At 34.5% G+C, this 17,913-nt stretch overlaps 2 protein-coding genes across 6 annotated transcripts in view; one reads left to right on the forward strand and one right to left on the reverse strand.

Moving 5' to 3' along the window:
• LOC128988849 (protein transport protein Sec24C) overlaps positions 1-2,943 on the forward strand; it is a 35,163-nt gene extending 32,220 nt beyond the window's left edge. For all 3 annotated transcript variants that reach the window (XM_054410569.1, XM_054410577.1, XM_054410560.1), the window contains exons 18-19: positions 2,003-2,196; positions 2,585-2,943. In XM_054410569.1, the coding sequence (XP_054266544.1) occupies positions 2,003-2,196; positions 2,585-2,725 (335 nt within the window). In that variant the 3' untranslated portion in view covers positions 2,726-2,943. The remainder of the gene's footprint in view (positions 1-2,002; positions 2,197-2,584) is intronic.
• Positions 2,944-4,000: 1,057 nt separating this feature from the next.
• LOC128988866 (bifunctional 3'-5' exonuclease/ATP-dependent helicase WRN-like) overlaps positions 4,001-17,913 on the reverse strand; it is a 33,367-nt gene continuing 19,454 nt past the window's right edge. For all 3 annotated transcript variants that reach the window (XM_054410598.1, XM_054410608.1, XM_054410589.1), the window contains 9 exons: positions 17,653-17,788; positions 13,223-13,399; positions 12,663-12,880; positions 9,709-9,838; positions 9,140-9,217; positions 7,891-8,050; positions 7,051-7,192; positions 6,341-6,434; positions 4,001-5,656 (listed from right to left, as the gene is read on the reverse strand). In XM_054410598.1, coding sequence (XP_054266573.1) covers positions 5,161-5,656; positions 6,341-6,434; positions 7,051-7,192; positions 7,891-8,050; positions 9,140-9,217; positions 9,709-9,838; positions 12,663-12,880; positions 13,223-13,399; positions 17,653-17,788 — 1,631 coding nt within the window. In that variant the 3' untranslated portion in view covers positions 4,001-5,160. The remainder of the gene's footprint in view (positions 5,657-6,340; positions 6,435-7,050; positions 7,193-7,890; positions 8,051-9,139; positions 9,218-9,708; positions 9,839-12,662; positions 12,881-13,222; positions 13,400-17,652; positions 17,789-17,913) is intronic.

The following is a 17,913-nucleotide window of genomic DNA, read 5'->3' on the forward strand; positions in this document are numbered from 1 at the left end:
GCCTAAGTTATAGGTTTCCCCTAAGACAGACCGATGGAAAGAAAGTACCGTTACGTTTAATTTTCAAGATGATCTCGTTCGCATCGCTCAATCACGTCCTGGTTGAAGTTCGTACGCTACGGTCACTCACCTTTGGGTTGGAGCTTGTTCGCTACGCTCACTCACCTTTAGGTTGGAGCTCGTTCGCTGCGCTCACTTGCCTTCAGGTTAGCTCGTTCGCTACGCTCACTCGCCTCCAGGTTGAAGTTCGTTCGCTACGCTCACTCACCTTTTGGTTGCAAATTAGCTGTTGTCATAAATGTAAAAGAAATAATAGTGCTGCACCCTGTTGGTAATCCTTGTAACTTTAATGCTATTGAACATCATAGAACAGAACCAACTTGTTTAATTGAAACAGCTGTTAAGATTCATTAATTCCATTTCTCATAAGGTTAACATGGGAAACTCCAGAGCCACTGGGGCGGAGCCCTTTTAAGAATTTCGAAACGGGAAATAGTTTACGTCCGATTCGCATACCTACAGAATTTACACACCAAATTTCATAACGATCGGTGAAGTCGTTCCGGAGGAGTTTGCAGACAAACACTGTGACACGAGAATTTTATATATTAGATTATGTTGATGTTGAGAGTCTGTTTTATTAGTTCCGCCTATAAGTATTATTCGGTCATTTTTATCAAACTTGTTTATGAGTCTCTCTAATTGGGTTAATACATAATCAAAAGATGCTCCAGGATAATAAGTTGATGTGACGTTATGTTGTGGAAACAGTGGAGCTATACAAAGTCTCTAGCGTGGCTGTCACCTGTTACATACAGCGTGGGCTTTTTGGTTGACTGTTTGTTTGTAAGTTTACTTTTATTTTTATCTTTTAAGTTTGCTGGATCCACTGGAATAGTTTTCTTTTGCTCAATGGTAGGTTTCTCAGACGCTGTAACTTTAAATATATTTTTTTTGGAACATTTTTGATGGATCTTCTTTTGTCGATGTGGAATTTGTTGCTTAAGAACAGTCTCCTTTGTATTATTTGAATTTTTTCCTGTTAGTTTATTCAAGCCTTTATCCGGGTGGTTTGTTTTAGCTATATCTGTTTCTGATTTGCCTTCGAGAATTCCATATCTATTGGATAAAGTGATAGAACTATCTCTTGTTTTTCGTTTTGGCTTGCAACATCTTTGTTTTCTGGAAACAGCTTGCCAGGAGTTCAGATTTATTTTCTCTTTAATTCTTTCCTCTTTTTTGCCATATAGGTGTCCATTACATCTACTATCTTCATTGTAGTTCTTGAACATTAGTTCCTTTATGAGCGCTGAATCTGGATCATTTGTATCAGAGCTTAGCCATAAGTATGACAGTACTGATCTTTTGTGTATTACATCCTTAGTGACTATGTTGGGCATTGTGTCTTCTTTAAAGTTGTTATCCAGAAGAACAGAAGTAATAATCCAATCTACCATCAGGAGCATATAAATTCCACAGTCATAAGAGTTCTTTTGCTGGGGAGAGTCTAACACTTTAAACATAGGATTGTTTAGGCTCAAACTTTGTGATAGTTTAGTAAATATCAACCTGGCTGGATCTACATTCTGTTGATTTATAGAATCGATGTAATAAAAAGTATTAGCTGCTTTATTATAATACAAAAGACTCCAGTGCGACCCTGACACGGTGACAGAAACTCCAGCATCATTTACTGGAATGACAATGTGTGATGTAAATGTTAACTATAAATTGAACGCTTAACCTAAAAAATGCTATGAGTTTTGCAACGTTACTAACTTTAATGAAGAAATATCAAATGTCTGTTTTAATTAGGGAAATAATTATTTTTCGTAGTGTAGCGAAAAGTAATGTTCAAAACACGAGTGAACATGGTGCTCGATAAATCTCACCCTTTAAACATATGGTCCCAAATATGTAATGTCTCACTTTCTACTCTTGTTATGAAATTACTGAAATAGCAATCATGTACTGTATGATTGCTCTGTTTCTGTGGCTGTAGACAATGGTATCCACATGTTCCTGTGGCTGGGCCTAACGCTGGCCCCAGACTGGGTACAAGCTGTGTTTGGAGTCCCGACTGTAGCGCAAGTCAACACTGATGACACCAAACTGCCTGAGCTGGATAACCCACTGTCACAGAGGATACAGGAGCTCATAGCCATCGTACGCTGCGAGAGGCATCGCTTTATGAGGGTGAGTCAATGCTACAGTACACCCTCGATATACTGACCTTCATGTCTAATTCAAAGTCAATAACCTAGACCATTATGTGTAAAATACTAAATGGGAACAATAAGAAATAACCTTGTAAGATGTTAACTGCACAGTGCACAACCAGTTGTTAAGGATAGGTTATAAATTAATAAATTATACTTATATTGCCCCTGAACATTTGTTTTGCAGTTGATTTGCTAAAGATTGGGTATAACAGGTTAATTTGAAATAATTGATCTAAAATTGCATATTTATAGATTTCAGTTCACGTTTTTAGTTTACATTTATAAACCTAATGTATTGTATGTGTTTTATTTAATGTACATGTTTTAAGAATATTATTCTTAATTTTATTCAAATGTTTCAGCTCACTTTGGTGAGACAGAGGGACAAGATGGAAATGGTAATGAAACATTTCCTGGTCGAGGATAGAGGCATGGATGGAACAGCCTCATATGTGGACTTTCTATGCCACATGCACAAGGAAATCCGCTCAATTCTGAGTTAACAGAAGTGAAATTTTATGATTACTGTAATTCTTATACACAAAACATTCACCATGTTATGTGATGTCAGGTGCAGTCAGTATGAAACGAATGTTTATCTTACAGAAGTTGCGAACACTTGTAATATATTAGTTCCGATATTTTGTTGATGATTATTGTATTAGTTGTTATATTGTATGTACTGCTGGAATATTGGAATAAATATATGAAATATTTGCTACTAGTGTGTTATTATTTTCATACCTTTTTTGAACAATGTACGGTACACTTGTAAAATAGAATTGGTATGAGAGATGTTTTTGAGCTTACACACCCTGTTAGCTAGGGGTTCAAATGCTATCATTTGCCACACTGTAAAATAAACTTGAATGAAGTACAACTTTACAAGAAAAAAACTAGTAGCGAGCCAAGTTAAGAGTTACCAAATAAGAAGATATTTTGTTTGTATTGAATTTTGAGGTTATGTGTTGAGTTATTACTAAACAGTGATTGAAACTTATTAATGCTGGTTATGCTTTAACAATGAATGACTTAACTATACTATATTCATAAAATTAGGTGGTTTTATGGGAAGAAATCTATCCCCTCTTTTTGATCCTACCTTTACAACAAAGCTCAACAGCTGAATTGTCAAATTGTTTATCAGCTGCAACATATATATTAAGCAAAAAAGTAGTGGGGGAACTTCCCCGTAAACCGCCTAAATTATGTGAACTATTATGTGAACCTATAGCGCTGGTGATCGATCCCCTGAAAGACATAGTGATTTTCGGCCTCAACCTGCAAAATGCTATTATTGCTTATCGCATGGTCTTCCAACTGATAAAATCCCAGTGAGGTGAAAAGCTAAGTGGCCAATTCGCTCATCAGTGAGACAATGTTAACATTGTCTCACTCTTATTACTTTGTCTCACTCCAGATTTGCAACGTGAAGGCACGAAATAGTGAGCGCGTAACATGCAGGCAACGTCGTATGCTCGCGAAATACGTTGGCAGCACTGGCTGTAAATCAGCTGGTCAGCTATTGTACTGTTGTATTTGTCACTTCACATTAAATGTTATATTAAAAGTTCACTTCTGTGTAAAAATAGGTTATGTTTCTTCACCAATTTATTTGTTTTATGGTAACTGTAGGAAAAGTATAATGTGCAACTCGAGTTCAAAGTACAATTGCCTCACTCGAGAAACCATTCCTCACTCGCCTACGGCTCGTGAGTAAGGATTTCTCTCGAGTGAGTCAATTGCTCACTTTTCTCACTAGTTGCACAAATGGACACTAAATATTTTCAAAATCATAAAATGAAACTTTGTGATAAGTTTGCACGACCACCAAAAGGGTATCTGTGTATATTTTACTATAGTTCGATCTTGAGTATGCTATATCGTGGTTTTTGCATGCAGGATCCAATTTATTTATGCCTGGACCACCTCTTGCTAATGTCTTCCTTAAATTTGTTCCATGTCCACAGTACTGATAGCCGGGTGTGTGAAGTTCTACAGGTAAAATACCCTATGTCTGTCTACAAGAAGACTATCTGTGTCCTAAATATGTTCTAACTTAGAAAAATATTAGATGGGGGAGTCTTTACTTTTTATTCACCCTGTATGGACACAACTAATCTTCTTACATAGACACAGGGTATTTTACCTGTAGAACTTCACATACCCAGCTATCAGTACTGTGGACCTGGAACGAATTTAAGTAAGAGATAAGCAAGGGGTAATCCAGGCATAAATAAATTGGATGCTGCATGCAAAAACCACGATATAGAATACTCAAGATCGAAGGATAGTAAAATTAGATCAGTGGCTGACAGCTTATTAGCTTGGGAAAGGGTAAAAGCTTCAGACTCTAGTATTGGTGAGAGCTGCCGCCTGGGCAGTTACTATCATAATGAAAACTAAAGCAAAATTTGGTGGGGGAAAAGGACAGACTTCAAAAATTAAAAACAAATAACAAAGAAAAACCCTGTTGGGAAAAAGAAAAAAATCCTAAATGTGCCTGCAAGATGAAAAATAAAAGTGGTAATCGGCTCTATTTGAGACCTTGGATCTGGTAGTAAAAGTAAAAAAATGTATTCATAGGAAATAATTGAAAGACTTCCAGAAAAACCATTAAGTAGTTTGGATGTAATAAAACTTGCTGCTGATTTAAAGTTGCCTTATTTTAGATTTAGAGGAGTCTTCTTGTACATAGACACAGATAGTTTTCTTGTACACAGACACAGAAAGTCTTCTTGTAGACGGACACAGATAGTCTTGTACATGGATACAGAAGGCTTGTGTTAGTAAAAACAATTGGATCCATCAAAACCGGATCCAGCACAAGATCCAGATTTTTTTGGATCCAATCAGGCGCCGGTTCTAGCTCGACCATCACTAGTATTTACAGACCTTAACAACAAAAGTAACATCAGTGTCCCTTAACAAGAACATTTCAGGTTAGTAATTGTTTTAATCTTTTTTTCCGCACTTTACTTTTCTCAGCCTGTGCTGTCTGAGGACTGACTTTCCGCTTGAGTCCGGTTGTTGCACTACTAGAACTATCGTCACTATCACTCTCATACACTATTGTTTTCTTTTTGTTTGACTTGGCTTTCTGGGATGACCAAGGCGAACTTTTTCTTTCAGATTCAATTTTACTGAGGCTTTGTTCCAGTTCACCCACGTCCCACTCATCCTCCCCCCAAAGGTCTTGATTGGAGTTGGAGTTATAAACAGAGACGGCCTGACCTTCTAGGTTGACATGAGCTGGGCCTGCTTCACCGAGATCAATGTTTGCTAAGCAGTCGTCGTCGTACTCATCTCCCCAAAGATCATCTTGTTTTGCACTTTCATCTTCTTTGTCTTTTTGCTTATTTTCATGTAAATCAACTTCCTCATTTTCCCCGTTGTGTGTTACTTCAGTCTCATCTTTTACTTCTGGCGGAATGCTGCAAAAGCAAAAATTTCAACAAAAACTAATATGTAACAAATGCACATTAAAAAAATAAGTCTCAAGGACTAATAATGTAACCTTACAATGGGTGTTTTTTGTATGGCAAAGATTATGCTCAAAGAAATAAAGTGTTAGTGTGGAAAGCTCCAATCCATTCCAAACAAACAACAAAACAAATTAAGGGAATGCTTAACCACTCAATGCCACAAATTATTTATAAAATTAAAAAAATAAACATAACTTAACAGTTTTCATTGTGTATCACAGCTTGTAGCCGCTTAGTTCATTTGAATATTGCAGAATTTTTTTCAGAATTTTTCATGCATGATGTTATGTCTTTGATTACACTGTAGAATTTCAATCAATAATTAATCAACTTGAGGTAAATATAATTTGTGTGCTACTGAATTAATTTTCTACTCATTGAATAAAAGTTATGTTCACATGTTATGTAAGTATAATGTGTGTTATAAGTTAGTAAATGTTTGTAATTTATTGTTTCAATTTCTACAAAGATTTGCTTATTTATTCTCTTTATCAATATCTTTCTTTTGTATATGGAATTTACACATTTATGTTTATATTTCATCTGTATACACATTTTACTTAGATATACCTAATGGGTTCACTGGCCTGGTTCCACAACCATAATAAGACAACAAAATTAACTATCACTTACAGTTTGTTTTCTTTATGCAGTGATAGAAGTTCTTTCATTTTGTCAATAAAAGCATCACCAAACTTTTCTATCTTGATTTTTGTGAAGCCTTCAACTGTAACATAAAATTGAAATATTAAGAATGGGTATTAAAAAATTTCAAAGTAAAAAAAAAGATGGTATCGGTTTTAGAATTATCCTGATAAAATACAACCCCTTTAATTTCCATAATTATGTGGGATGTAAAAAAGGCCAAATACACCCTTACTTGGTCAATGCAACGCTGTCTTGTAAAAACTAAGGGTTTCTGAGGTCCAAACGATCTTTTATGTATGTTATGTATGTTAAGGTAAGAGAGACCCAAGTTAGAAAAAATAATTAACATGGTCCAATTGAAAATTTTAAAATGGCTACCATTTTTAACTAAAATAAAATATGGCAAATTTAATGGGAAAAAATCAAGAATACTTTTATTGAGCATTTACAGTTTTTATAAACCAACACAAAGTTCAAAGAGATTGAATAACAAATACCCGAAATATCACAATTTTTACTTGTAAAATGAGGTAGAATATAATGTTAAGCTACTTAGGCTGTGCCTGGTGCTAATCTGGTTGTAGTTTGTTTTAAGTCCGCGGATGACATATAACAAAAGGTAATCATAAGATAAGTTTTGTGTTCATCCATTTTTTTTTTTAATTCTGTACCAAGCTACTAAACTCAAATCTTACTTTTCTCCAACTGTTCCTTATCCTCGGGTCGCTGTGTTGCCAACTCCAGTAGAGTTTTGTTGTTGGCGACCATGTAAGGCATGACATCCATCTCTGATGCCAGACTAGTTCGCAGCCTCAACAGCTCATTATATATTTTATTCTAGAAAAAATATTTTTATTATTAACGTATAGGCTAATTTCTACTTTAGAAATAAATACTAGTTTGCACAACTTAAAAATCTATATTCTCTTTTTAACATATTTTTTCCAGACGTCCTACTTAACCGATTTTTACGTCTCAGGTGTCATTTTAAACTTTAAAGCTCATTTTATGATCTAGCGCACCTGCCAATTGTAATTAAAAAGGTAATTTTCTTTAGGGCTTTGCTCCCCTCACGTTTAATTTATTTCCAGAGTCCATTTTAAAAGATCCATCAATGCTGGCCTGACAATATTTCTTATAATGATTAAAATTTGAACTGTAATGTAACAGGTGTTCCTTCTGTTTAATGTTTAACTACAGTCAGATTGTAAACAAAGGACTAGACAGTTTATGAACATGTATTTTAAAGAGAATATTTTTGACAACTGTGACCTGATTGCGGCGTTTAAATCAGTCTGTGTAGTGTAGATCTAAAATCAACATTTTTTTGTAAATTACTAATTCTACTCACCTAATAACTATTTTTGTAAACAAACATAATCTTGAAAAGGTAAATAGGCATTGATCTGGATTTATTTTAGCATGCAAACAAGTTTTGGGCCCTATCCAACCGCATAGTTTGCTCGCAGGTCCTCTCGTGTTAAATATATTATTACAGATACTTGGTAACACAAGGTTGACCTTAAGACACAAACCTGTAGATTGATTTCATCTTGTGACACTGTGAGGTCTGGGCTACTATTGGTCTGTGTAAGCTCAGACACTGATGTTAGGTCTCCACCAACAGCTGGGGAGGACCTTACAGGAGATCTCTGCCGAACCACCGACAGACGCTCCTTGGCAGCTTTGGCAGCCCTGCAATCATTCAACTTAATCTCACTGATCACACACAATGTTGGTTAGAGGGTCATAGTCTATCGCCGGCCGGGACTATAACCTTAGATTTTTTAGAAGTTTTAGCAAATTTCCTTATGGGGAAGAAGCTATCATCATAGGTGGCACGGAAAGACCTAGACCAAGACCAATTTACTTTTTCATTTTGATGTTCCTAGAGGCCAAAAACATTATTCGTTAAAGTTCAGTTTTTAAAAATAGATTTTTTTCAAATTTGTAACCTTAAAACATGCAAATACACAATTGTCATTACAGCACAGCCATCGTGTAGAGATTAAAAACAAAAAGATAAACAATTTTGTACATTAGAAGCATTGTTGTACAATCAAAGGCTACAGAAAAAATTCTATAAAAATGTACACTTTAAAATTGTCATGTTATTCTTATGGAGAAATAGAAAACTGTTATAGTTTGCTTGTTTATGGATATATTTTGATCAAATTTGGCAATTTTATTTATTTCATCTTATACTATTAACATTTTACTAAAAAAAAGACACGTTTTCCCTTGAGCACCAGGGCCTGGTTGAAGACAGTGATTTATGGTTTGTTTACATCCTACTGCCCTTCCTTCCAAGAAAAAGACCCTGCAGTTTTAACCCTTCCCGGACGGGTGACGGTTATATCCGCCTAAGTCTTTGGTGATAAAGGACGGGTGGCGGATATATCTGCTTAAGGTTTTCGATGGTCCGGTCGGGAAGCGGATATGACAACCTTCTCTTCAGTGTTCTTGTGTGAAGTGTTCCATTGTGTTTATTTTATGTATACTTGTAAAACAAAACACAAATAAAGAATATTAATTTTTATTTTTTCCTGTAATTTTTTCCCGTTCTATGTCACGATTTCGCCCGTCCGGGAAGGGTTAAAAACATCGACTTGTGTTGCTAATTAAGGCCGTCCCTCTGCATTTGATTTCGCTTAAATTTTTCCTGGAACTTTTCATCCAATTACGGGAGTTGAGTGTAAAATTTAACCCATGTAGCAGTGCCTAACATCTTTCTGCTCCCTAATACTTGTACTTAATATGACAAAGTGAGAGTACTGTACTTACGCCAATCTTAGCTTCCGTCCACCCATGTTCACGATCTCAGGTGTTGGATGCAGCTTGATTAATTCATCTTTGCCATCTCTAAACAGCACAATAACAATGTTGGTGACCAAGAGTTTGGATGTAATTAAAATTCAATAACAATAATAATATTGTAAAGAAAATGTTTAAAGAGCATGAAACAAGGTAAATTAAGTGACATTATTCAGAATATAATTGAGTGAGGACAGTTATGAAAATATTAAAAATTAGTTACAAACTAATCTTATGATCCTCTGGTAACAGGTGGCAGAGTTATTTGATTAGGGGATCCAAAATCTGGTGTCACATCTCAACAAATCCTTAAAACACTGTTGGCAAACAAAATTGTAAAGTGAAAAATGTTCATATTTTAGTTTTTGATAAAATTTTTGTCATTAAATAAAGTTTCTTCTACTCAATTACAAAACAGTTTTATTTTATAAAATGACCCTCGTACATTAAACTACTATAAGTCTTCAAACGTTGTATGGATACACCACTATGTTACTTTTAGTCAACTAATTTGCTTCAATGTCCATTTCAATACTCACACTCGCAAATATTTTTCACCCAAGTCAGTGATTCCAATGGTGGAAATAGGGAATCTCCATTTACCTTTATTACCAGTGTTAGAAAAAACAGCAGATTCTTGTAGCAAGCCCTCTTTGACAAGCAGTCTACCTGAAACACATGATTTAACTTTTTATTTATTTTTTTTAAATAACAATATTTTATTCCAATTAATAATAAATTACAAGATAAACAAATCTAGATATACAAATTTTACAAAAAAATTGAATTCTTTTAATATATATGTTAGGGATGGACGAGATTGAATTTTTAGTTCGAGACGAGACGAGACGAGATTTTTTATTTCTCATAAAATTTCGAGACGAGATCGAGACGGGATTTCCCTTCTCATACACAACGGGAAATGCACGTTCAAAATTTTTACCTGATTTTGTAACATTGTTAGATGACTGTTTAAATACAAAAATAATGATAATAGGCAAGAATATTTACAATCTTTTATTAAAAAACATCAGCATAACATTTTTTTATTAATCACGCCTAACTTATTAAAAATGCCTACGATTAGGAAACATAGTGATATCAGTTAGGATAGAGTTCAACTTATCCTAAAATAAAATAAATCATAAAATAAAAGCAATATTAATTTTTATAAAATAGTTACTTGTTTTGACTTTTTATAGTAATAAAACATTCCTCACACTGCTTACACTTAAACTTCTCAAATTTAATTAAAGTAATATTATTAAAATAATTAAAGTAATATTTACATTTATAGAATTAATTAAATAAGAATGCCTTCGCAAAGGAAACGCAACTACAACACGCTCCTGTATTGCGGGTATTGCATTGACTTTCTGCAGGCGTTTTTAATTTTTTTTTTTTTTTTTTTTTTTTTAATTCTCGTTTCGATAAAAATCTCGGCCAAAAAGAAATCTCGTCTCGTGTAACGAGATTTAAAATTTCCCGAAAATTTCCCGAAATTTCGAGACTTGACCATCCCTAATATGTTGAATACCTGCTTCATCTCCAAATTCTTGAGCAGATCTCCATTTGTTTCTAGATCTTCTCAAGCACATGCTCGTTGCCCTTAAAATTGAGCAAGTCAATCTCACTTTAATCCAATTAACAACCAGACTGAAAGGCTTGCCCCATTTTTCGGTAACCTTTCATATATACAGGGTGGTAAAAAAGTCCCCAGACAGTTAAATATTTTAAAAAATAACACAGATAGAGCTACAATACTTGGTACAAAGTTACAGGGCATAAAACTCTATTTTAACACATATTCAGTGATCCAATAACTCTTCAGGGGGACGGCCCACAAGGAGTCGGAAGAAAATCTTAAATGAAAGCATAGGTCAATATGCACATCAAATTAAAGGTATTTTTTAGTAGAATACAATGCCGCAAACCACACTTCAAAAGGTTGATACAGCGCAAAATGGCAGATTTTTTGAATCCGCCATTTTGAATCTTTGAACGACTGCCATTTTTTACTCAGGCATTCTTTTGAGCTTGAATTTACGGCATCGTAATCTACTAGTAAAGACCTTTAATTTGATGTGCATATCGACCTATGCTTACGTTAACAATTTTCTTCCGATTCCTAGGGCTGTGCCCCCTGAGTAAGCGTATAATAACAATGTAAATTAAATGAATCTTTGAACAACTGTCATTTTGCGCAGGATCAACCTTTTGAAGTGCGGTTTGCGGCTTTGTATTCTACTAAAACAGACCTTTAATTTGATGTGCATATTGACCTATGCTTTCATTTAAGAATTTCTTCCGACTCCTTGTGGGCCATCCCCCTAACGAGTTATTGGATCACTGAATATTTCTTAAAATAGAGTTTAATGCCCTGTAACTTTGTACCAAGTATTGTAGCTCTATCTGCATTATTTTTTTAAATATTTAACTGTCCAGGGACTTTTTTACCACCCTGTATATGGCTAGAATATAAGAAGCTCAAGATTTCATGGTTTACGATTACCCATAAACAAGGTATGACTGTATTCGATAAGACTGTAATAAAAATGCGAGCTTATCCCTAGTGCAGGGATTTACAGGTAAGCTTTATGGAGAGGAAGGCAACAGCAGCTTTGTAACCCCTGTCATGCTGGTGGCCGACTCACCCCAAACAATAGGGTGACTGGTATCCCTCAAAATATATAAATAGTAAAAATGCCTGACTTAATGCAAAATTTACTGACGTATTTTATAAAAATGAATGTTATAAATACAGCCAAAAGGATTCAAATTTACAACAGAATCAATGTCGAGCAATGCATTGAAAATGCATTAAAATTCTGATTCAATCTGATTCAATGCATCAAATTGTGATTCGATTCAGTGGTGATAAAAAAACGATTCGATTCATGAGGGAGTCAGGATCGATATACGAAAAATGCCTGTAGAAAGTCAATGTAATACCCGCAATACAGGAGCGTGTTGTTATTGCGTTTCCTTTGCGAAGGCGTTCTTATTAAATTAATACTTTGCTTGTAAATGGTTAAAATTGTTTTATATTTTTTTATTTGACTCCATTGACAAGTATGAGTAGAAAAATGCCGTATTGCTTTGGAATGAGTTGCATCAATTCGAAGTGAAAATCTTTTGAATCAAATCGTTGCTTCGAATAGAAATTTGTTTACCATTTCGCACACCCCTATTTAATTATATTCTGATTCTCCAACAGTTTACATTTTTCTTTACATTGGCAAATCCATAGATCACAAAATGCTTCGCCACTGGCTACTTACTGGATTAAGATGATACTACATGAGTATTGAGCAAATGTAAAAAAATAAACCAACAAATATTTTTCTGTAATAATAAAAATATATATAAATATATAACATACATAAAAAATACTACTATTTTTTTCTTCTAACCAAAGTGAATGTAAATATCTGGTGAATTATGTCTATAGAACCAGTAACCATTCAAGCACTCTAACTTTAAAGACTCCCACCTATTGCTTTCCACCATTCTTCTTTGTCGTCCTTCCCACTGCCGTAAAGTGGATGACGTGTGTAACTGTTTGGTATTCGGTCTTGCTTTTTGCCCATCAAAAACTTGATTGGGATACCAAACCCGAATCTACCGTCTAACACTCGGATTACCCCCAGTAGTTTGACTGCATCTTCTCTCAAGTCCAGCTCTGGTTTGTTTGGTTTTAAAATCTTATTCCTGTAAAAAAATAGGTAAGAATTAAATATAGACTATTATAATTAGAGAATAGTCATAATCATTTGAGAATAATCAGTCAATTGAATTTTCTGTCATGTTGACATTTTCAAGACATAAAGAAACATGGTAAGAAATTCAATTAAAAACATGCATTAGGTCTGGGAGTTTTTATGAGGTATATATTATGAAAATAAACATTCCTTGACTTGGTTTTGATTAAAAGTTAGTATGTTATAGTCCGGACACTTACAAAATTCAACAGTTTCTGTTAGGAAACATGAGTTTACCGAGGAAAATAATGTATTAAAAAAGGCTTACTGGCAACCTTACAACAATACTTACGAAGAGCAGTTGTCACAACAACGCTTGTTTTGAGGCAGGTTATTGGCTTGTTTCTTGTCAAAGAACTCTATCAGTGTGCGACGACGGCATTGGTCTGTCTCCAAATACTGTTGCAGTAGACGAAACATCTTTTCACGGTGTTCTCGAAATGCTCCATATAAAGATGATAAGAAGTACCTTTTTATAACAAAAACCAGAAAGGTTTATTACATAGTTACGAGTTATTAAGGTACGAGAATTACATAAGTTAACCCATTGGTATTTATTTACCAAAAATACCAGTATCACTGAAACAGTAAAAAAATTAAAAAATATTAAACTATTTTTTTATGATGTTTTATAGTATGTTATAGCTGAAAATAATAATAAAATGTATATTTGTACATATTTTTGTATTTTTTATGTATATTTATATGTATTTAGGATAATATTATACTATTTTTTATACTTCTCAAAAAATAAGTGCATACCTGCCTGTATTTCGTAATTATCAAATCATTCAAGGAATGTAATATTTTGCTGAACAAATTTAAATATTTTTTATATATTTACATATATGTATATATATACATATTTTTTTTTTTTTTTTTTTAGGGTACTGTGGTATTTTGATTTGCTTAGTAACATTTAAAGTAGCCCTCATTGATGTATACAATAACAAAATGTATATATATATATATATATATATATATATATACACAATTTTTGTGAAGATCAACTTTTTGTTTGTCAAAGTTTAGATACATAAATCATTGCATAATTTTCAATAAAAATACCCACAGAATTGTTAAAAAATATACACACAGTATAAAAGGTAATTGGAAGTACATAGAGACTAATGCTGTAAGCGAGATGGCGTCAGTATGGCACAGAGTGCGGCACGGCACGGCGCTGTCATGGTTGCAGCGTCGCGTCACCCATGCCTCACGTTACCATACTATAGCCCTCACTTACTAAATAACACTTATTGCATGGTTTGATTGAAATTTTGTTGTAAATACCAATAAATTTTAGTTCAGTTCCATTCATTTCAGGAAAATAAAAGAGTAAACTAAAATCATGTGTTTTATTTTTACATTTTAGGGTAGGTCAATTATTATGAAACAATGAATACAAACTGTTCAAACTATCATTTTCAAAATGTGTGGAATGCTTTGAAATTATAAATGTCCACATCTCAGGGTAAAACACGAAGAAACATTGTTCAAACTAGTAGTTTCGAAGGGATGATAAGCTTTGAAGTGATCAATACACAAAGGTACATGACAAGTGTCACATTCATAAGTGGTTTCACGTCTGTTACCATGAATATAGCACACTTTGCATCGTTTGGCAGTCTTTGAACCTTTTTTCTCAGATGGTTGGAGCTTTTGAGGAAAGTGTCTTCCTTGTAGGCGCTGAGGGGGTGGGTTTGGAGGCGTATGTCTTTCAGGCAACGCAACTGCACACTCATTTATAATTTCTTCGACTAATGCTTGCCGGAAAGTGGCAAATGATCGATTTGCCTGGTTACCGTTGAGGAGTTTGTGCACTATGAATGAATTCAGCACACACATATCAATTATGTAAAAAGCGATCTTCTTGTATGATTTTGCATACCTCCTCAATATGTTATTTTGGCTCAATATTTGATCCCCGCGGTCAACCCCACCCATACTGTTGTTATAAGCCTGAATAGCTAGAGGTTTTATTTTGCTATTTCCGGTTTTCCAGCACCTTTTATTAGTTTCGCAGTAGTCCAATTTGTGCATAGTAGTAATCATGTACACGTCCTTCCTGTCAAGCCACCTTATAACCAAAATGTTTTGGAATGATCTGGCACTTGATTCGCCGACTTCCAATTTACATTTTCTCAAGTCTATAGGCATTTTCGCACGGTCACATTGAACTGTGCTACACGTGTTTGTACCAAGATTGAAGAGCTTGTGGATTAGTATCGGTGATGTATACCAATTGTCGATATAAAGGTTGTATCCTTTATGTAGGACGTCACATCGTTCACACATTTGTAGTACGACTTTCTGGCTGGCCGGGAGGTCTCCAATTTTGTCCTTACCAACATAAATATCAAAACTGCAAATATATGCATTTGTTGAGTCGCATAGTTTATAGAACTTGATCCCAAACCGGGCTCGTTTTTTTGGGTTGTACTGTATATACAACAGTCTACCGCGACACTTGACAAGAGACTCGTCAATAGAAATTTCTTGGTTAGGAATGTAATTACGGCGGAATTTACTTTCCACTAGATCAAACAGGGGCCTTATTTTGTGAAGACGATCAGTCCGGTCGATATTGTCGTTGTTACAAAAATGCAAGTATTTACTTATGGCTAAGAACCGATCACGGGGCATTACATTTCCGAAAATAGGTGTATGGATCACTGGTGATCGACTCCAGTAACTTTGAATGGTCGGCTTGTCGACAAGTCCCATAAGAATACATAGTGCTATGTACACTCTGACTTCATTTGAGGGAGGAAACCTATACCTGCTGATGACTCTAATGTTTTGTTTTCAGGAAAATCCAATTTAACTATTGAAAAATCCTCAAACAGGAGTCTTCTCTCTATAAAAAAGTTTTTGGATGAAAGAAATCTTCTTATCAGCACAACAAAATCAAATCTAATATCCTTTTCAACTAAACAATCAATAACAGCATTTGAACCTAATATTTTTATAAAAACAGACAAAATTGATCAGGTAAACCAAACAAAGTTTCTGGGACTGGTTATTGATGAAAATCTATCTTGGGATAATCACATAAACTATGTAGTAAATAAATTATCATCTGGCATTCATGCCTTGCGGCTGATGTCCAAGGATTGCAACTTGGAAACTCTTAGGATAATCTATTATTCTCTAATTCATTCCCACATATCCTATGGAATCGCCATTTACGGAGCAACAACTAAGGCAAATTTGGATAAAATACTTATAAAACAAGAAAAAGCTATTAGAGTGATCATGAAATTAAAAAGAACAGATTCAGTTAAAAATATCTTTCCTGAATTGGGTGTATTAACAGTTTACAGTTTGTATATATATGAGACAATAATTTATGCAAAACAATTTCATTTATTATCCACTGCAAGTAAATATAACACACGCTTTCAAATTAACCTTCCTAGACATAATTTAGAATTCTATACCAAAAAACCTTCATATGCAGGCTTAAAATTTCTTCAAAAATTACCGATTTCACTTAAAAAAGAAAATAATACAAACCGATTCAAAAGCCTACTAAAAGACTTGTTGATAAGAAACCCATTTTATTCCATCAAAGAATTTTTAAATTGTAATCTCGAAACGACCATTTGAATTCCAGTTACTACCTAGTTTTACTCTAACGTAACCTCCGTAATCAGGATTTTGTGATTTTTTAAAGTTATAGCACTCATTTTTAGTTTTACTATATAAATCCTTTGTGAATGATTTTAATTATTTAGTTTATAATTTTTTGTTTATGTTAGTTTAATGACGCTATTCAAGACATATTGTCTAAACTTTGTGAATAAAGAATATTTGATTGATTGATTGATTGATTGATTGATAGCACCTTTTTCGATTGCGTAGGCGTTAGTCTCATTCGTTATAAGTGATACTACTTCATCGTCAAAAAAAGACGAGAAAACCTTGTACCTGCTGTCTCCAGCTCTTATGCCTAAATTTTGGTTTAGGGCAGGACGTCCAGTAAAATCATGAATGATTGGTGTAAAATCTTCGTTACTTAGAGGTTCGTCCCAAATCCATGTAGATTTTTTGTGATTTTTTGTATCAACTTTTTTCATGTGTTCATGAACCCGTATAACACGTATACACGTGTAACCTATGGTTCAAAAATATCTGAACACGTTCATGACACCGGGCATTGTATAAAGTGGGAGGAAAGCTGTATATTATACAAGGAGCCTAATTGGAAGAAAAGGAATATTATTGAGGCTTTGTTTATTACTTCAGATCAAGATTCATTAGCCAACGCATCCATTGATATCAGCCCGGTTTACAATACACTAATAGAGAAAGAAATTAAAGGATGCATAGAAAAATCTAAACAAAAGAAGATAATGCCATCAGCTGTTCTTGATAACAGAGTCCCCCCTCCCCCTCCTCCACCACCGGGGTCGTCAGTCGTGGTTAGGCGCTCACAACGATTCCGTGAGAAGAGGAATAACCTTGAAAACGCCGCACGTTGATTTTGGTGCGGCAAAACGTCGGTGTTTGAGAACTTTTGTCTGATATTTTAAATTTGGATTTATTTTTATTTTTATTTTTGTATATTTTTATGTGCAATGAACTGTGTATGATTGTGACATGACAAGGACTACGTTCTCGTGACTTCAATAAGGTGAGTGATGCCCAACAAAAATATTATCATACTGAAGTATTGACCTCACCTAATATACCATGTCGTTTAGGAATAGAACTTACTTGTTAGTGGCGTAGTCAGTGGGAGAGTAGAAGACGTGGCAGGTGGCAGGCAATCCGTCTCTGCCAGCTCGGCCTACCTCCTGGTAGTAGGCCTCCAGCTCCTTGGGGGCTCCGTAGTGTATGATGGTCCGAACATCTGCAACGCGTAATAAATATTTCACATCAGTTATAAATGTAAACTTGAGCTTCTAAATCACAATTGATGACGATGATGATTTCAGATCAACTATGTTGAAGTAATTAGAATTAAGTTGTGTAAAG

This window comes from Macrosteles quadrilineatus, unplaced genomic scaffold (genome assembly GCF_028750875.1).
Source record: "Macrosteles quadrilineatus isolate MER2022 unplaced genomic scaffold, UCM_ALF_1.0 Scaffold_1__1_contigs__length_201487025, whole genome shotgun sequence".
NCBI classification, from domain to species: Eukaryota; Metazoa; Arthropoda; class Insecta; order Hemiptera; family Cicadellidae; genus Macrosteles; species Macrosteles quadrilineatus.